Genomic DNA, 19999 nt, shown 5'->3' on the forward strand with positions numbered 1-19999 from the left:
AACAGGGAAGGAAAAAAATGGACACAAACTGTCCACAAAGAACTGGTTAAAAAGTAGTTGACTTTATTTGATGTGTTTATTTTTTTAGTGTTACAAAAGTAGTCATTGACATGCGCATACTAGCATATCCAGCAAACGCATGTTTATTGGACAATTACGACAAAGGTACATCCAAAGAAGCCGTCTACAGGCAACAACAGCACATCACTCAAACACGTATCTCAAGGTATGACAACATCGTGGCTACTGTCATTTTGAAGACAATTTTTTTAAATTCTTTTTTTTGGTATAGATATTTTTTAATGCTTGTGTTAGAATTTCCTGACAGAAGACATTTTGGATGCAATTATACATAAACGTGCAGTCTCCTTTACGTGCTGATGCCCTCTTGATCTCATACAAATATCAAGTTAGTATAAAACTCTTTGCTTTGCTTGATTTGTTTTGATGACAATGGCTGGGATGAATTGGGCGAGGTTGTCAATGCCGTGTCTCTTGCCGACCATCACAGCAACACAACAACTCCATTTTCCTCGTCGTCCCTTAGCAACAGGCGGCTAGTAAAGTCAAACATGTCCTGACCATTGCATGTGTCAAGACATCGCTGTGTCCCCTTGGCCCAATCTCAATCTTGAGTGTCCTCAAGCATCTTCAAGAAAGCACATCATTCCAAACGGGCTTAACAATGGTGATGGCAAAATGAAGCTTCATGAAGCACTTGTGATGTTTTTTGACTCCTCCAGATGGTGATCTTGGTTTAAATGTAAAGGTTAGTTTGCATCTTTCAACCAAGAGTGAGTATCTAGAGGAGTGAAAAACTATCACAAGTGCGTCATGAAGCTTCACTTCCCCATCACCACTTAACATTCTTCAAGTGATCATACAAATGTCAATGTTAAAAAAATAAATATGAATGAATCAACACTAAAAATGTCACAGTGACCCGTTATGAGGTGCTAAATAGCTTTAGCGGACGAATGCAGAATCCTGGCACCGTTGAAATATTATCAAAAGGGAATCGATTCAGAGGTAAAATGTTTGTGATAGATTGATGGGAAAATGACTTTTTTTTCATAGAAAAAAAATATGATGGCAATAACATTTGTATTTTTAAGCATAGATTGCAAACATTTCTTGTACTGGTTATCCATTTGTGACTCAACGCGAGGTTAACCCCCATTTTGTGTCATTTTTAAATGATCAATTTTAAGACTATTGGATTTCAAAGTGTCCCCCCCCCTGCAGTTTAATTCCCAGTAAATATTAGTGCTAAAAGATAAAGGAATGGCATGTACACTTTGGCGCTATAGCAACAAGGTAATTGAAGTTGTGCAAAGGGATGAGTCACAGGAGCCATTATATAGCCGCCTCGTTGCCCCCGCCACCAAATACTGTACGTCCTGTTTGGAATTCTTTTGCTTTTTGCAAAGGCCGTATGTGAAATTTAACATGCACAAATAAAACCCGACTAAGCCTTTCTTTTCTTCTCTTGTTCTTTTGACCATGTTGATGAAAAGTATGTATTAGCTATATAGCTATGTAGCTAGCTTTCTATCTACGTAATTGAGTTACTTCATGGGTTGAGTGAACGCTGCCACGTGTGGCTGCCGCTGCTCACCCACAGAAAAACGTATCCTGTGATTGTAAAGTTTTGAAAGGCGCTTGTAAATGAAATGTTTTATTATTATTATTATTATTATTATTATTATAAAATGTTTCTTCAGCCATCATCTGGACTTCTTTGAAGGTGTCAGACGTTTCGCTCCTCAGCCAAAAAGCCTCGTCAGCGCACTAAAATTTGCTGGCAGCTCTGGCCCTTTATTTATATCCCTAATGTCCATATGATGGACATTACAGATGACAGCTGAAGAAACATTTTTAACAGTGGACCACTCCTGTACAACTGAGTGCTGACACAGACATGTTGTAAGCGTGACTATTTTTTTGCCTGTCATCCTGCTCACCCCCCATTTTCTACCCTAATTTTGGGATCTGGGAGTTAATAAGCGATATGTTTAAAGCCCTCCTGGAATGTCTTGAGTCACAATGGATCAAATGAGGCAAAGGATGTGGAAATTGAAACACTCTCCTCGCCGTTGGATCCGTTCTCCATCTTATTCGCCACTTTTCAGTTCTGCCTTTGCGGCCTATTCATGAGTAGCTGTTCAATGTATGTCTCCAAGTGGCCCGGATTGTGGGACAAGTACCCTTTCTGGGGCGACCGGTAAAACTGCTCCCGTGGCAGAGGCCTCTGGGTGTAAAAAGGGAAGCGGTATCTGGGGTAGTAGGGTTTGCGCCGCAACGCGGTAGGGGGCTTCCTCAAGCGGGGCTGAACCCAGTTGAGGTAGCGTTGTTTGGGCTGGAAAGCATACGGACCATCTCCGGACCGCTGAAACAAAGTGTTCAAGGCCAGAGCGTGTTTGGGGACGTAGTGTCGGTATGCGGACCGTGGAGGGGGGTCGTAGACCGGGTAGAAGGCGGGTTGTGTGTAGGGCTTGCGTGTCCAAGCCCGAGGGTTCTGCTTCACTGGCTTCACAACTTTGGGCCACGTGTACGGTTTGGATACGGGGTGGGACTTCTGAAACCAGTTTTTAAGGAGGGGGAACGCCAGAGACGGTTGCTTACGGACCGGAAAGCCGATTGGACCGTCCTTGGGTTCAGGGAAGGGGACCGTGGAGGACAGGAGCATTTGTGGGGTGACGTCCTTCTTCTTCTTCTTTTCCACGTCACTGATGATGTCTACCACGTCGTCAGCGGGCAGGTGGAGCTTGCTGGAGATCTCGATCAGTTTGTCGATAGTCTGGGGGTCGATGTCGTCTTCTTCCTGGTCTTCCTCTGACCTTTTGTCTTCGGCCGCGTCGGGGTACGTTGACGGGTACTTCCTGCTGCCGCCGTTCTGCTTGACCATGTAGCGCAGGAGCATATCGGAGGCGATGTCAGCTAGCTTCTCCTCCTCCAACTTGGCTCGTTGCAATTCAGCGGCCTGTCTCCTCATCTCCTCTTGCTCCGCTTTGGCCCGGGCCTCCTCTTCTTCGGGACTTAACAAATCATCCTCAGACTCCACGTCCCACTGGTCTTCGGGCCCAGGCGTGTCGGTATCTTTGAAGTCATCCATGAAGTTACCTCTGTAGGATGGTACGTTCAAAGCCTTCCGCGTCTCCTCTTGCCATTTCAATTTCTTCTTCGACACGGCCGCGTTGTTGACTTTGTTGAATGGGATGATTTCGTTGTAGCTGCTGGAGCCCCGAGTCTCCTTCTGGTTGGGCTCCAAGTGTCGCGCCCTCTTGACAGCTGTGTCCAAACGGGGAAATTCTTTCATCATGGTCTCCAGATTCTTCAGCTCATCTGGGTTGAGCTGCTCCTCCTCAGTACCTTGCTTGGGCGGCGGTTGTGTCTGGACCGCTACCGTCTGGCTCATGGTACGACTGGTCACCCTCTCAGTCATTCTCTCTTCCTCCTCTTCGGCTTTCTTCTTCTCTTCCCTCCCTTGGGCAGCCATGAGAAGCTCCAGCTTCAGTCGCCCGTCCCTGTCTTGTTCCTCTCCCTCCGGCTCATCTCCAGCCAGGTGGTCTTCCTCTCTCCTGTTCTTGGCCCGCGTGCCATTGATCGCCCCCAGCAAGAGCGCCGCAAGCGTTTTGGGATCCATGTCGTCAAAGAGGTCTGCTTTCGCTGCTTTCTCTGCAATCTGATCTTCATCCGTGCTCTTCGGGCCTCTCGGGAGCGCCGTCTCAGTAGAGAAGGCGCTTTGTGTGTCAGGGGTCGCCGTATGATCAGCGGAGGAAGCCCATGTTAGGAGAAGTAGGAGGAGAAGGGCACTTGGGATGGAGCGGTAAACCATCGTAGTCTCCAGTGAGCAGGATGGCAGCAATTCCTGGAGAAAATCGAAACACATTTGAGATGCAAAATTTTGGCACACTGATAATCCCAAAAATACATGTTCTATTCGATTGTATAAATGTATCCACAATATTCTATTCTCTTCATCTCAGACCATTTCTCTAATCCAAACTGCTTCCGCCTCGTTAAATTTTATTGCCCAATCAGATCTTAGCTTCGATATATCAGATTCACTGACATCACTATATCTGATACAGTCTAACCTCATTTTTCAACAATAATCCGTTCCAGAAACCTGTTCGAAAACCACTTTGGTCGAAAACTGAAATATTTCCCATTATAATCAATTTAGCCTTTTTTGAACTGACGGAAATTGGTTCCGGTTTTGACCGGTTTTAGCTGGTTCCGACCAGTTCAAACAGGTTTGATCTGGAACCGGTTTGAACCGGTTCTGACCAATCCAACTATTGTTGACGCTGTCACGATCTGGTTGGCGACCAACGGGTGGCGCTGTCGGCCCCGCCGGCAGCTGCACAGGTGTTGGTCGTTCCAATTAGTGGCAGTTAAAAGGACTCCCGGCACGACCATTCCATGTCGGGTCATTGAATGTGTTTGCTACACCTTGTCAGGTTTGTTTCATCTTGGCAGATGATTTTCATCATCATGATTTTCTTTGATACATTGTACTTTTCTGTTCAGATGACTTTGATGTTTTAGATTTTGTTCCTGCTGACTTTATTTTAATACAATTTGTCAAATACATCCTGCTGCTCCCTCCTGCCTGCTTTTTTGGGATCCACCATGCAAACCTTGACAGACGCTGGCGCTAGAATTGGTTGACTGTGACATACATACATTAGGCCAACAATAAAGTTTTATAAACACCACCAAAATTAACCAGTTGGAACCGGTTCAATCCCGTTTAAATCGGTCCCTTTTCATTTTATCACACGTGGGTGATTCCACACCCCCAAAAAATGTGCATTAGGTGCTGGCGGCCTTTTTTTGGGGGGGATGCACGGCATGCAGGTCATTGGGGTTGAAAATGTGTGGGAACAAATTGAAGGCAGTCATATTCTGGTCTTTGAAATAAATGAATAATTAGCATAGCTTTATTCACTTTGGTTGAGGCTGCAATCATACCTCATTGAGTGGGGTTATTTTTGACAAGGGGTAATTACGATGGTAAAAGCATTCAGAAGAACAGTGATGACGACGATTATGACAATTCAGACATTTTGTGTGTGCATCACGAATCATCCAGCTTTCCAATATCATTATCCTCGATTATGAGTCATAATCAATTTGCACGTAAACATAATTCCAGTTCCTTATTTCCTGAAAACAACCCCTGCACCCCCATTTTTAATATGCTTATATTTTGTATTTAATCCATTTACATTTCTGCCATAATTTTGCAGCAAACTGGGAATTTTTCCACTGTGAAAAAAATAAAGATTTTCTTTATCTTGCATTATTGGCAGTCTTTTCATGATTGGCAGATTTAACACAATAGCATTGCAAATAGTTGATGATTATGAAAAGAAGTTGTTACTCACTTGAGGTGGGGGCACCGTGGGTGGGGGATTCCAGCCTCCGCTCCTCAGGACGTCACAGTCTTGTCACGCTTCACAGCGCACTTCCCTGTGTTCGTTTGTGTCCTTTTGGTCTTCAGGTGTGTTCCTGTTGTTTTCCTTTTCCTCATCAGCTTATTCTGAATTCCGATTTTATTTCTTTTCGACTTTGTTGGATGACAGAGCCGAGATTCCTCGCGTGGAGTCCTGGCGTCTGTTTTCAGCACCGCGGAGAGCGTCAGGGCTTCTTATATCCGCCCACCCGGGCCGCGTGACACATACGTCAAGCGCACCCATTGTCGTCACCGGTCCGGGTTTCATTCATAAGGAATTTCTGCATCCCCGCACTCTTGTCGACCCCCCCACCCCCGGGCGTATCAACGAGCTGCAGTGCCCCTGCTCGAAAGGAACTGACAAAGGATGTAAACATTTGGAGAATTGTTTGTGAACAATGTAAAAACGGGGCGTGGAAAGTGTAGTCAGTTGGGATTGTTTTGTTCAGCGCTTGTATTTTACAGAAGAATAATTCATGAGATACAATTCATGTGTATTTGACTTGTACAAACACTACTTTTGCAGCTCCCCCAAAAACACACAGGCTGTCTTAAATGTGTTTTTTATTGACTGTTATAAAATTGCTTTCACAGCTGTTAAAACATATCTGACGAGCACATCATTCGTGCGTCTCTCCACACACAACTCTTGAATGTTTTCTTTCCAAAGTCTTGCAGGGTTTGTTTATTTAAAATAACAATTAGTATATTATACCCCCCACCAAAATAAAAGGTCATAAAAAAACATTTGCATGATAAGAGCTGAACGGTCAGTGTTGGTTTTTAAATCAAGAACTGGAGTTTTGCAAACAAATAAAGCTGCTTACTGAGCATAGTTTTGTTAATCAAGCAAAGAAAAAAAAAAGAAAATAAATAAATAGCCAAAGTTAAAAACAGCAAGCCGGCATCCCGAAATTAGAGGACCCTCCATAGACACGATAGAAGAGTAGAATCATTTGAAAAAAGTAGCACTCCCCAAAAAACAGCAAATGCAGTGTGTGGCTAGATCCAAAATAAAGTTTCAAAGTGAAGCTTAGAAAACAAAGAAGCTGCAGCGCTGCGCTCAAACGCAAAAGCGGGATGTTCTTTTTCAAATAACACAAAGTTGTCTTCTAACGATAAGACTTTCTCACAATTCAGATCCAAGTGCATTGGATTAGCTAGCTAGCTAGCATTAGCCAGTTTGGATTCTTTTGAACCCAAAACGTTTAATGGCGCATCTTTCTTCCCTTTAACGTGACGCATGCTTCACCCGATGGGACGACAAAAGCGGATGACGTCATGTCGCCATCCCAGCACTATGATGCTTAATTGCGGCAGTGATGTTCAACGTCTTTCGTTCCCGATTCCCAACGGACGTTTGATTAGGCACACTTTTTTTTGCCGTCAGCGCTTCTGTCGCCTATAAACGCCACCCATGTGCGGCGTGTGGGACAACTCATAAGAAAAAGCGCACAATGGGTTTGAATCATCTGCTTTGTAAAAAAACGCTATTGTCGTCAACTCCAGGTTGCCACCGTTTAGCTGCCAGCGACACACAAGAGCGGATACACATTTTCTCAATCGGGGCAGCAAACTGCTTTTGGTCTTCTCATATTGGGAGATATCAAAGATCAAGATCAAGATATCAAAATTAGCATTTTCTCAACTTAGGTTTGCCCCGCCCCACCCACATTCGATTTTTGACCAGCATATAAACTTCCAGATCACTCGTACAAATAGAAATACATACAAATCCTGTGTGCACTCTGACACACAAACACACACATACTGGTGGACGTGTCAACGCAAGGTTCGTACCCACGCGATGCATCACAGTCTCCAAGCGACGTGACACACAGAAGCAGTGTTCAGTCCCGGGCGCGAGCGGCCACTACGCCAAGCCCATCTCCTCCAGGACGCTTCTGGGTGACTCGTCTTCCTGCGCGGTAAAAAAATAAAAAATCATAAAAGACCTACGTTAGGGTCACGAGCGGCACGGGTGAGACGGGTCGAGTGGAGTGCCAAAGTGAGGAACAGAACCTCTTGCATGATGTCGGCTTGCTCGATGGCTTTGAGGACGTTCTTCTTGGACGTGTCCTGGATCTCTCCTCCCATCAAGAACTCGTCCAGGATGAAGTAGGCCTTCTCAAAATTGAAGATGATGTCCAGCTCGCACACCTGAGCAAGCACAAGCACAAATACGGTCAACAGGATTTGGACATAGGGAATGTATACACATACATCCACAGCACAACACAAAAATGACACAAATTACAATACACACACACAGATAGATGAGGCACAACAACAACAAAAAAAAATCACACGAATAACAACACACACACAAACTTACTACATAAACAAGCACATTTATAGACAAAGGTTAGACAAAAACACCATACCTGTGGACACACCACAAAAAAACACACAGGCTACACAAATCCATATACAGTAAAGTCTCGTTATATCGATATTCAAGGGAGTCCGAAAAAATATCGATATAACCGGGACTATCGATATATCCGACCCTGTTTGCATGTAATTTTCTCCCTGCGTGCATAGAAATAGTATCGATATAACCGGGACTATCGATATATCCGATATCGATATAACGAGACTTTACTGTATATGGTATGTATACACACGCACGCACACACACACACACACACACACATAAACTACATAAACATGCTGCTCATTTATAGACAGAAAGGCGACACAAGAACATACACACTATACCTGTGGACACGCCAAAAAATACACACAGGCTACACAAATCCATACACATGGTACGTATACACACACACGCGCGCGCACACACACACACACACACACACACACACACACACACACACACACACACACACACACACACACACACACACACACACACACACACACACACACACACACACTACATAAACATGCTGCTCATTTATAGACAGAAAGGCTACACAAAAACATACACACTATACCAGTGGACACGCCACAAAAATACACTAATACACAATACAGGCTAAACAAATCCATACACATGGTATACACACACACACACACACACACACACACACACACACACACACACACACACACACAAACATACCAAAATATGTACATGCACAAATCCACACAAGCTACACACACAAGTTATAAACACTGACACACAGGCTACCAAAACACACACACTTAGGCTACATGTCTATTGTCCATGCATGTGTACAGAATCCAACTTGGGCTACGCGCACAAGGTACACACTGCATAAAAATACCACATAAACACATATGAAAATACACACCAAATTACAAAGTATGCACACACACACACGCACAGACAAACACACACACGCCCGCAGAGGCAGCCACGTGACTCACGCTGCCAAAGTATTTATCCAAGAGTTCAACAAAGCGGTGGATGACTTCGAGCGTGATGAGCTCATTGTCGTACTCCTCCACCGCGCAGCAGAAGTACAAGCTGGCGTACCTGCACACAACATGGACGCCGCCTGCCATTCATCTGTCGTGTCCGCAAAGCGCGCGAGCAAAATTTCAGTGTGCCAACTCTCAACCTTTTGTAGACAATCTTAAGGTCCCTCCACTCCAGAAAACTGCACATTTTGGGCTTGCGGGCGAGGACGATTTGCATCAGCTCCCTCACCATCTTCTTTTTGTCACGCTCGGCCGTGGCCGTGTACCACTTCTGCAGCCGCAGCTTCCCCTGCCGACTGAACAGCAGCATGAAGCGCATCTGGAGAGGAATAGAGGAAAAGACTGTGCCTGAGTTCTCTCTGCTTGTGTTGAAGTTGAAGCAAATGTCGGCCAATTAGACGGTCCCAAAGTTTTGGAATGCTTGTGCTTTTCCCGCTTTGCCCCTTGGGGACAATATAACAAAGACCAGTATAGTGTTGGACATATCGCAAGTCTTAACTCGACTCATCCGTGCAGTACTAATATAAGTCATTCCACTCTGAGCATAAAGAACTTGAGCATGGGTACTCTAATACTGGTGTCTTTGATATCCTGCTTGGTTCATCATCAATCAGTTCCTTCAAGGAGGAAACCACCGTGACATCAGTTGCCATTTAGCACGAGCAAGCTGCTTCTTCTTCTTTTCCTTTTGGCTTTTCCCTTCGGGGGTCGCCACAGCGAATCAGTGTCCTCCGTCTTCAGAGGGTTGATTGGCATGTTTGATTTGGCCAAACTTTTACGTCGGATGCCCTTCCTGACACAACCCTCGGTATTTATCTGGGCTTGGGACCGGCACAATAAGACACTGGCTTGTGTCCCCTTGTGGCTACAGAACAAGCAACTTTATGAACTTAAAGATGCTGACTAAAAGCATCTTCATCTTTATTAAGTTCATAGAGTAAGCACGAGCAAGCTAACAGGGTTTAAACGCTAAGCTAGTGGTTATTTTAAGTTGGTGTGGATGCCGTTGTTTGATGTTTTGTTTGACAACTGACGCCAACTGGAGTGGAGATAAAGGTCCATTTATTTATTTAAAAACAATTCGCTGCTTGTTGGGACGTGTACTTTCACAACATCATACAGTGCTGTTGTCATTCAAAGCAAACTATCGTGTAAAATGTCGTGTACTTTTTTAAAGAAATCTTTTTACCAACACATATGACTGAGCAAAACTTGTTTTTACCCTACGGCAACTTGGCAATTGACGAAAACTTTAAGTGCCACGCGACTTCGTTTTTCCCCTTAAGTCGAACGATATTGCAAAAGAACGTGATGACATTGAAAGTAACTCTTGCCAAATAGCTGCCATTGTCGCTTTCATTGTTGACACAATGACTACAGCCCGGAGGTTTAACACCCAGCAAGTATAGGTAGGTATGTGGCTTCAATTTCAAATCGAACTAAACACAGACTTCTTGAATCTTAACCATAAATTACCTAAAATCAGAAAAAAATTATCGTGTGCCTGTGAGGAACTACTTTCCAGTTTCTGCTACCAGATGCCAGGTGAAGGTGGAGACCAGGTGTTGAGCCACTTCCTGAAACCTTCGTAGCATTAGCCAAGCACGTATTATTGCCTCTTCCGCCCCCCACGATCAAATCATACAACTTACCATTATCCAAATATTTTGGATGGATACCGCGACGTTCGCGATCAACTCTTCCTCGAAGAATACCCCACGGGTAATTCGTTCACACCGCGGTTAGTGTTGACACTTGTTCATGTCTGTCAGGTAACGTGTGAGCACACATTATACACGACAGCACAACCAAAAGCATCGCCTGCTTCACCGGGCAGGGTGAAAGCCGACTGAGCATGCGCAGATTTTTCTTCACGTCCGCCAAACACGTTGGGATCTTGAAGTGGCCGCACACGAGCGCCATCTGCTGTAAACATTTTTGTACTACGCGCTACCTGTCTTTATGCGGCTATTACATCATGTGTTATAGATGTGTTATGTTGTCGATTATGTTTGCTTGTCAGGTGTACATTTTACGCTGCATTTTAAGCTCCTGTTACGTGTCTGACTGTGATGAAAAGCATTTTCAAATAAATGTATTATTATTATTACAGCCATGTAACGCATATCAATTGAGCAACGGAGACGGCAAAATAGTTTTAATTCCAATTAAAATAAACGCTACCTAACTGTTGAGCAAACATATGAATGCTTGTAAATTAATATATACTATGGCATGACAACACAACTACACAAAGAAATGCTTGATTAGATGGAAACTTACATTTTAGGACATTATTTTGACGTTTGTGAGTCAGTATTTGGGAGGTGTAATTCAGAAAGGGGTGGATGTTTTCTGCGTTTATTCATTTTTTTTGCAGGTTTTATTCCAGTTCAGGCATTTCTTCATATCCCTCTTCTTCCTGCTGCCTCTTAAACTCCTCAAGCTTCTCCTCGGCTTGCCTTGTATGCTCCATGGCCCTCCTCATTTCTTCTTCCACCTCTTTCCTCATTACATTTTGCACTTCTTCAACGTGGGCCCGTCGTTGGCCTCCGTCCGCCTCCACTTGCGTCTTCTGAGGCGCCGTGTCATTAACCCACTCCTCATCCGAATCGCTGATGTCATCGTCGTCAATGTCCCAGTCGGGACGTTGCAATTTTGGAGCATCATCTGGCTTTTCTGCCGTGGGTTCCGGCTCAGGCTTGTAATTAGGGTCCTCCAATTTCCCCCACGCCACCTCATCAGCTTTGCGGAGGATTATCTCCACTTTTGACGGGACCATGTTGACAACGCTCTGCTGGACACTGATGACCTGAGGAAAACATCCACGTTTTGGATCACCATGAAGGACATAAAAGCCATTGGCAGTAAAAATGCTAGCGGTTGACTAGTTTTAGTTTCGCCATTACGCATTTACGAACCCCCCACAGGTGAAAGTCTCTCTTGAAGATCTTGTCGCTCTCAAACTGGATGTGACAGGAGATCACTGTCCCGTTGGCCTCGATACAGCTGAACTCCACGTTGGCGCTCTTGGCGTAGATCGTCACCACGACGCTTTTTGCCGTCTGGTGCCAATCATGTCGACACGCCACTTTCTTCTTGTCCTGTCAACACGCATTAAGATGTTGACTTACAGGTACAGTCATTTTTTTTCTTCTCGCATCTTCCGTTGCTAGTAACCTGCTTTGGGACCCAGCGGTGTTTTCCAGCCACGCAACCTTTTTGGTCCAGGAATGCGTTAAAGTCCATGGTCCTGATGCAGCAGCAGCTCCAGTACTTGTACCTGAGCGCGCAAATCACAGATGCAGCATCAGCCGGGATTATCCTCACCGTATACTTTTGACACTCTTCGAGTACGTTTTACCCCTCATGGAAGACCGGCGCACCAGGGTGGTGTGTGCAGACCTCCAGGTCAGTTTCCGCGCCCTGATAGACCTGAAGACACAAACACATCGGTGATTCTCAAAATGGCGCACGGGTCGGGTCCTGACTGCTTTTTTTTTATTATAGAAGCGCAAGAAAAAGGCTCACTGACCATTTTGCATCCTGAATTCTTGCATCGGGTGCCTTGGACCACACCTTGGCTCTCTGGGAAAATATCAAAACAAGAAAAATAAGTTTCAATGTTTAAAAAAAGATTTTGATCTTTCAGACAGTATTGATTTTTTTAGGCTGTAAATCAAGGGTGTAAAACTAATTTCTTTTTAAGTTATGGTTTCATCTCGGTGGCCGTTATGAATTTGGGGAAGCCATTGGAATGTTTCATCCCCACCACATATCACATATAGAGGGCACAACAAATTAATGAATAACTCTTTTTAAATTTGAAGTAAAAAATAATGACTCTTATTGCGGTTTGCATGGGACAATTTGAAATGTTGGTTCGGACGTTAGCAAGCATCATGGAATTTCACAAGTGTGATTTGCTTTCGCGGGCCGAATAAAATAATGCGGCGGGCCAGATTTGGCAGTTGACTTTGACACCCGTGCTCTAAATTCACAAAGTGAGGCCATGCAACGTGGTTTCAATGTGAACTTCTGAGTCTTGGCGAGGCCACAGTCAACGTTTGGCTGAGTGACACCTCATATACCCTTCTTCTCCTTTTCAGCTCTCTCATTCATGTCCAGTTTCTCCAGCTCATTCGCCAGGGACGGCGCCACTTTGAGGGGCAATTTGCTCTTGGGTTCTTCTGAACTGTGCACACACATCATATTATACGTTGAAAAGGCGTATCAACGGCAACAACATTACATGCTACGCGACGCACCTTGGTCTTTCTCTCAGGAGTTTTTCAGAAGATTTGGGTCCACGGTAGATGATCTCCTGGCCGTTGGCATTTTTGCTGCTAGTTTTGTCAGACGACACCTCTGGTAACAGAGGTTGACGTGGCTTTTCGTTGCTGTGGTGCCCAGGGGTGCAGCCCTGAGAAAAAAAAAACGTTCAGATCACAATATCAAAATAAGAAGTATCAAACAAACAAATAAACAACTAAATACATCAAGTGGTTTACCTTAATGGAGAGGAATTCAGAGAAGTCTGTCGTCCTCTTGCGGCAGCATGACCATCCCTGAAAGGGCAGTTACATTATTTATTGTGCACTTTTATTTGTACCGTGATATGTGTTACCTTCAGAGCATCGTGGAATATGGGGATTCCGGGATGGAAGAGACAAGAATCTTTGGAAAAAGAAAGAACCAATCAGGACTACTGCAACTATGTCCAAACTGACTCAGGTGATTCCGTAAAATATAGTAATCATTGTCGTTTTTCCACAGATAATCATTTCCGTTTACTAAAATGTGTAAACCAATATTCCATCTATTGCATTTGTTCTTAATTGTTGTCCCAAATTGTATTTTAATCAAATTCTCTCGACACGCGTGAAGGAAAAGCGCAATTAAAAACTGAGGCCGATTCAAGGGTTGTCACAAATCACTCACTGCTGCACCCAAGAGGCATTTAACGGTACTACAATTGAAAAGGTAATTTTCTTGTCAAACGTTGCCATTTTTTATCACAATACAGAAATAATTTCTGATTTTGCAAAGTCACTGACACCAGATTATTTCACATCCAAAGTATCAAATTAGGTAAATCGTTTCTGTGAAAAAAAAAAAGGATTTCGGGTGAAGTGGCTTGTTAGCATGAGGCTAGCATGCTTTCAAATGATTGTATTTTTTTTCATATTTATTTTAGGTTTGGTTTGACAATAAAAGTTCACCTGGAGCGACATGAAACCGCTTAAAGAAGAAAAATCCTCACAGGTGATCAGCCGAACCAAAATGAATGAACTTGAAGACTTTCACGTGGTTCCTGATATTCATTCACACTCTCACCTTCTTTATTTGCATCTGCTTCAAATGTCTGCCCGCAGCCTTTGTTGTAGCACAGCAGCGCCATGTCAACCCGTCCGCCGTACCACCGACTTCCTCTGGTCGTCCAGGGGGGCCACTTCTCCACAAAGTTTCTGTGGTCAGGAGAGATACAGAAGGCGAAAGGGAGGCTCTCACGGTGGACACTTGGCTTTCTGGTTGGGAGAAAGATTAAAAATAGCAGCTCACCTCCCTTGTTGCGGACTACAGCTGTTGAGGTTTATCTGCAGGCTGGGGGGGGCATTCTTTCTGCCTGTGGTGGGGGTCAGCTGTCACTCTGGACCTGGTGCCACTGAGACTTACTGTAGACTCAACAAAACTAACATGCTCGACACTTGACTGTATTAAGTCTATTAATTCTATACCATCGCCGAAGGATGAAGTCAAGACACTTTACTCATAATGGAAAATGAGTTTATTTCTTCAAAAAAAAGACCAAAAAACAATCCTTTGAATAAACAAATATACTGCTGTAAAATAAATGCCTGTTTTTTTTCTCGTTTTGCTTTTCCATGTTCGATACAATCCATATAATTTTGCATTAAATAAATAGAAATTGTGTACAAAGAGACCGATTGAAAGGTGGCAAAATCTCAAAAAGCGTTTGGCATCACTGAATGACAGAGGGAGGTGTACACTGTGCCATTGATATCTCTTCCGATAATTCACTCCGTTTTGAAAAAGCATAAATGAGCTTAGTGCAGGATATAAAAAATGCCACCAATTTTCAATATTTTTCCCATAAAGCTGCAATACACGACGTGAACAATAGGTGGCGGCAGAATCGCAAAAAAAATATATAGACAACATTTTTGGACACTTTACTGCTGCGGCTCATCTACAACAGTAGTGAGACCACCAAAAAAGGGATGGGGGGAAGATTCCACACTGGAATCTTGGCAAAATTCGATGGTGGTCACCGTCATATCATGCTACAACCATGCACTCGCCCATTTGAACATCACTGTGAAAAAGGCTCATCCATAATTTCCTTCTGACCAGTAATGAGCATGACATCGGGCCGAAAATCGAAACCTAATAACTCGCCAATCGAGAACTGGGAGAATCAAAGTCTCACGAGACAAAGGACAGCTCGTCACGTCTCACAGGACAAGGGCGCCATGCAGAGAAAATAGTGAAATAAAAAAAAACTCAAGTGACAGCAGTTGCCATACGTAGCAGGTCGGAAGAGGTTTTGTGTTGTTTTAAATCTCACCCGTCAAGTGAGGGTGGGGATATTTTACTGCTTTACTTTCTGGTGTCCAACCGGGAAGGTAAAAGCTGAACGCGCCTTTCAAATGCTACGGGAAAGGAATTCACTCGCCGAAAGTAAATTAAATGTCACCTTGACAACGTTGCTTGTTTGGGAGAGCTGCGTGCGCACAGCGGGCCGTGATCAAGTTCTCTGAGTGCATTGAATACACGTTTGACGGCGACATTTTGTGTGAAAGTGCTGAGGAGAGGTATCCAGACTACATTTTGCGCCCATTTGATTCCTTCCACAGCAAATAAAAAAATACATTATTGTTCAGAAGTGTTCTAATTTTATGAAGAACCAACGCTACCCTAGAGGCATACATTTGGTTGTCACAAAATAATTGACACACGCGAGGCTTGTATTTGAAAGTAGTCTAAAGGTGTCGCGTTTGTTAACCCGTCTCACTTTCAATTCTGACGTAGTTTGGAGTGTTTTTCGTACTGTCGTGGCTATCGACCACGTGATGAAAACGTTTACACATCCGGGTCTTTTTTCTCATTTCTGTCCATCCGCCACCAGTAAAGCTGAATAATTTAAAAGTAAGCTTTTGTTGCATTTGGCACAGTCTTAGTCAAATAATTGAGAACAAAAATAACAAATAATTGAGAACAAAAATTATTCTATATATATGTGACGGGTGTCACAACAGTGACTGTCTTCATCTCCACGATGCTGCTGTATTAATGAAGACGAGACGCGTGGATGTGTCTTTTTATTTCTTTTATTTCTGCAACACAGTATGGCAGAAGGGATGGGTGAAGTCGCATGGGTTTCGTCTTGTGATTAACCTGAATCTCCTCGAGATTGTTCTCAAATGCAAAACATTCTAGATAACAAAACAGAATTAACAACGTGTGATCGTATAGTGGTTATTTACAGAAAAAGAGAATACAACACAAGTTCACTGTTATTTACAAGATGTCCCTGAACGCATCATGGGCGGAGACTCGGCAGAACACGCGGTGCGCTTGTAATGGCTGGCGCACAGTTCAACCAGCCACGGACACTCACGGGCAAATGAAACACGACACAAGAAACTAAATATTGTTCAATAAAAACGAAATGAAACAATTATTACCTGCAACACAGTATGGCAGAAGGGATGGGTGAAGTCGCATGGGTTTCGTCTTGTGATTAACTGCGATAGAAAAGCGCATATTCCTAAATTCCACTCGACAAAACGTGAAGTAAATAATGACACAAAAAGTAATCTGGACTCGAAATGAATAAGGGAACTAATTAGATAACACTAGACAGTACAAAAGGGGAAACAAAATAAGATATTGTCATGAAAATGCGCGTTAATCAAGACCAACAGAAAATTGCGACTCACCCTGAATCTCCTCGAGATTGTTCTGGAAACTATGGGCGGGACATAGTGCCACACTGTGCGCCGTTGCGTCACTTCCTTCATAATTTAATAATCTAAGCGCACAACTCCGTTACATACACCCCCCTTAAATTATGCAGAAGTGAGGCAACATACACACGGAAGACAACAGAAAGACCAACAGGCAAAATAGACAAGGTTATCGGGCAAGGATGTACAAAAATGCTGTCTAATTATGTCACTCATCTGACCAACTACGTCAGGTGACTGGAGTAAGGGATCTGTCGCCGGTGTGTCAGGGTCTGTGTGCTCGTCGGAGATGCACTGTACTGGGTCTGGGAAGGAACTCTGTCCCCACTAACATAAGTGGCCTCAGCTCGCACCTGCCCATTCCCCTCTGTACAAACTACATCACCCTGCATAGCACTACATAACTGTGACAGACTGGAGAAAGGTATCTGTTGCTGGTGTATCAGTTGTCTGTGCGCTCGTCGTAGATGCACTGCACTGGGTCTGGGAAGGAACTCTGTCCCCACTAACATAAGTGGCCTCAGCTTGAACCTGCCCATTCCCCTCTGTACAACCTACACCACTCTGGATTGCACTATACAACTGTTACACGGTTGGGAAGCCTCTACCAACACACTCAAAGGTGTGCTACTTGTTACATGTAAGGAGCTCATTCTTAGACTTAACACACGAAAACACGTACATGAAAAAAAAACACACTAATTGCAAAACAGCAGGTCAGACAATTAACACACTACATGTATTTTCAAAACGGGGGTCGACACACCGTCCACCGAGTGATGGGACTGCACAGCGTCTTCATTGTGCAGCATCGCGGTCCCGGTCCGAAGTGGAGAGTCACTTGTGATCCGGGTCACGGCACCAATGTGACGGGTGTCACAACAGTGACTGTCTTCATCTCCACGATGCTGCTGTATTAATGAAGACGAGACGCGTGGATGTGTCTTTTTATTTCTTTTATTTCTGCAACACAGTATGGCAGAAGGGATGGGTGAAGTCGCATGGGTTTCGTCTTGTGATTAACCTGAATCTCCTCGAGATTGTTCTCAAATGCAAAACATTCTAGATAACAAAACAGAATTAACAACGTGTGATCGTATAGTGGTTATTTACAGAAAAAGAGAATACAACACAAGTTCACTGTTATTTACAAGATGTCCCTGAACGCATCATGGGCGGAGACTCGGCAGAACACGCGGTGCGCTTGTAATGGCTGGCGCACAGTTCAACCAGCCACGGACACTCACGGGCAAATGAAACACGACACAAGAAACTAAATATTGTTCAATAAAAACGAAATGAAACAATTATTACCTGCAACACAGTATGGCAGAAGGGATGGGTGAAGTCGCATGGGTTTCGTCTTGTGATTAACTGCGATAGAAAAGCGCATATTCCTAAATTCCACTCGACAAAACGTGAAGTAAATAATGACACAAAAAGTAATCTGGACTCGAAATGAATAAGGGAACTAATTAGATAACACTAGACAGTACAAAAGGGGAAACAAAATAAGATATTGTCATGAAAATGCGCGTTAATCAAGACCAACAGAAAATTGCGACTCACCCTGAATCTCCTCGAGATTGTTCTGGAAACTATGGGCGGGACATAGTGCCACACTGTGCGCCGTTGCGTCACTTCCTTCATAATTTAATAATCTAAGCGCACAACTCCGTTACATATATATATATATATATATATATATATATATATATATATATATATATATATATATATATATATATATATATATATATATATATATATATATATATATATATATATATATATATATATATATATATATATATATCGGTTGCTGACCTGCTTCAACAGAGGTACAGATGAGACCGGCTTACAAAGCAAAAAGAGGGAAGGAATAGCGCAAAGCCAAACAAAGGCCGGTAGCCTCCAAATAAAAGCGAGACACACCGTGGAAGATTGAAAGAAACGAAAATAGCAGGAAATCTACGGCACGGGGAGCCTAACGCTAACACAAGACCACAACGAGAAGCGTTCAAGAGCGACATCTATCGAACTGCTGAGCAGTGATGGCCGAGGCGAGCACGAGCATCATGTTTACATATCTACACACAGCAAAGCAGTGGACGAGGCAGGTGAGAAGAAGCAGCATTCTTTTTACAAGACTTGATATAAAAGCATGGTAGGACTCTGGGTCTGGATGAAGACAATTGAAGGGGTGGACGGGGCCTAGGAGTAGAAAACGTTGTTCAAACCGCAGGATTATTTTGTTACCTGCTAAAGTGGCTGGTGTGTTTACACAAAATGTAAAACTCAACTTTGTTCAACACCAGAAAATAGACCCATCAACTGCGGCTTGATCACATCAGTGCAAAACCATGCGTGTGCATGTTTTTGGCAACAAAATAAGCACGTGCGTCTTTGACAATGCATGACTTTTGAGAACTAGCCCTCGATGACAACTGACGTCGGATGACACACCGACGCGTCGACAAATCATAGCGATGGAATGCTCTGGGTGACCTTTTTTTGCACAAGACAACATTTGACGCAAACATTTAGTTTAAAAAAACAGAAGAGACACTTTAAATAGAATCAGTGCAATTTCAGTGATTCAAAATGTCAAAATGGAAACAAACACACATATACACCGAGCACGACAAGGAAACACGCAACCTGTCTGGCCATGATATGGATCCGCTTAGTGAGGCTTACCGGCAGGGGAGAATAAAAAATAATAAAAAAATAAAATCAAGAGAAGCCACCATCTTTGGGGGATTAGCACATGCTAATCATTTCATGTGCCGTATGCCTCCTTTGACGGAGAAGATCATAGAAAAGAAAGCGTTCCACTTCTGTGGGCTGGTAAAGTAAATTTCAACAGAAAAGGGAGCTCAAAGAAATGTATGCGCATTATCACAAGGCCAGCCGTTAAAGCATTTGATAACCTGCTAGCGCGCTCAAGTGTCACCCGTGAGACAATTTGGCGCAGGAGAAGCGCGATGAAATTTGCGAAAAATAGTGTTGCGTAACCGATTATGGCCTTTCAAATGTGCGAAATAGCATAGTAAATAGTAATTGAAGGGGGATCAATTATTTTTCAAAACGCGTCGTTCAAAGCAATTTTTTTACAGTGGATTTTTTTTTTGTG

General features: G+C 43.6%; 3 protein-coding genes and 1 long non-coding RNA gene across 10 annotated transcripts; 1 reads left to right on the forward strand and 3 right to left on the reverse strand.

Annotated features, from left to right (window-relative positions):
- Positions 1 to 49: 49 nt before the first annotated feature.
- Positions 50 to 5682, reverse strand: vgf (VGF nerve growth factor inducible). The gene is made up of 2 exons (XM_088990480.1): positions 5397 to 5682; positions 50 to 3871 (listed from the first exon to the last, which is right to left on the reverse strand). Exon 2 carries the CDS (start codon positions 3836 to 3838, stop codon positions 2129 to 2131), a length of 1710 nt encoding a protein of 569 aa, XP_088846606.1. The 5' UTR covers positions 3839 to 3871; positions 5397 to 5682; the 3' UTR covers positions 50 to 2128.
- A 331-nt stretch (positions 5683 to 6013) lies between these two features.
- On the reverse strand, positions 6014 to 10721 carry ap1s1 (adaptor related protein complex 1 subunit sigma 1). 2 transcript variants are annotated; one of them, XM_088990487.1, is made up of 6 exons: positions 10525 to 10721; positions 10349 to 10449; positions 9013 to 9191; positions 8819 to 8927; positions 7487 to 7624; positions 6014 to 7385 (listed from the first exon to the last, which is right to left on the reverse strand). In XM_088990487.1, the coding sequence occupies exons 3-6, from the start codon at positions 9189 to 9191 to the stop codon at positions 7338 to 7340; spliced, it is 474 nt and encodes a 157-aa protein (XP_088846613.1). In that variant the 5' UTR covers positions 10349 to 10449; positions 10525 to 10721; the 3' UTR covers positions 6014 to 7337. The 2 variants fall into 2 exon arrangements, with proteins under 2 accessions (XP_088846613.1, XP_088846612.1); XM_088990486.1 differs by lacking the exon at positions 10349 to 10449 and having other exon boundaries at positions 10525 to 10720.
- A 275-nt stretch (positions 10722 to 10996) lies between these two features.
- LOC148902156 (cysteine and histidine-rich domain-containing protein 1) lies at positions 10997 to 18551 on the reverse strand. Of its 6 annotated transcripts, none has more exons than XM_088990484.1 (13): positions 18178 to 18551; positions 16582 to 17826; positions 14435 to 14498; positions 14210 to 14340; positions 13500 to 13549; positions 13384 to 13440; positions 13141 to 13295; positions 12964 to 13067; positions 12408 to 12460; positions 12237 to 12307; positions 12053 to 12155; positions 11794 to 11976; positions 10997 to 11684 (listed from the first exon to the last, which is right to left on the reverse strand). In XM_088990484.1, exons 2-13 carry the CDS (start codon positions 16658 to 16660, stop codon positions 11256 to 11258), a joined length of 1479 nt encoding a protein of 492 aa, XP_088846610.1. In that variant the 5' UTR covers positions 16661 to 17826; positions 18178 to 18551; the 3' UTR covers positions 10997 to 11255. The 6 variants fall into 6 exon arrangements, 4 of the variants coding, with proteins under 4 accessions (XP_088846610.1, XP_088846609.1, XP_088846611.1 ...); XM_088990483.1 differs by having other exon boundaries at positions 16582 to 17908; XM_088990485.1 differs by having other exon boundaries at positions 16582 to 16641; positions 16837 to 18551.
- LOC148902157 (uncharacterized) lies at positions 13504 to 14382 on the forward strand. Its single transcript, XR_016114249.1, has 4 exons — positions 13504 to 13606; positions 13760 to 13855; positions 14070 to 14137; positions 14248 to 14382. It is a non-coding gene; the product is annotated as an uncharacterized LOC148902157 (long non-coding RNA).
- Positions 18552 to 19999: the final 1448 nt, after the last annotated feature.

Source organism: Hippocampus bargibanti, linkage group LG02 (assembly GCF_051943395.1).
Source record: "Hippocampus bargibanti isolate YZ-2025 linkage group LG02, ASM5194339v1, whole genome shotgun sequence".
Taxonomy (NCBI): domain Eukaryota; kingdom Metazoa; phylum Chordata; class Actinopteri; order Syngnathiformes; family Syngnathidae; genus Hippocampus; species Hippocampus bargibanti.

Bases quoted from the DNA above. Each gene is read 5' to 3' on its own strand.
- LOC148902156 (XM_088990484.1), bottom strand. From the start codon at position 16,660: ATGCGCTTTTCTATCGCAGTTAATCACAAGACGAAACCCATGCGACTT. The intron at 14,341-14,434 runs GTGAGCTGCTAT...TCCTGACCACAG, and splicing joins TGTAGTCCGCAACAAGGGAG to AAACTTTGTGGAGAAGTGGC. The intron at 12,308-12,407 runs GTCAGTGAGCCT...TTGTGTCTTCAG, and splicing joins AGAATTCAGGATGCAAAATG to GTCTATCAGGGCGCGGAAAC.
- vgf (XM_088990480.1), bottom strand. From the start codon at position 3,838: ATGGTTTACCGCTCCATCCCAAGTGCCCTTCTCCTCCTACTTCTCCTA.
- ap1s1 (XM_088990486.1), bottom strand. The intron at 8,928-9,012 runs GTTGAGAGTTGG...TGTTGTGTGCAG, and splicing joins CTTAAGATTGTCTACAAAAG to GTACGCCAGCTTGTACTTCT. The intron at 7,625-8,818 runs GTGAGTCACGTG...GTGCTTGCTCAG, and splicing joins TGGATAAATACTTTGGCAGC to GTGTGCGAGCTGGACATCAT.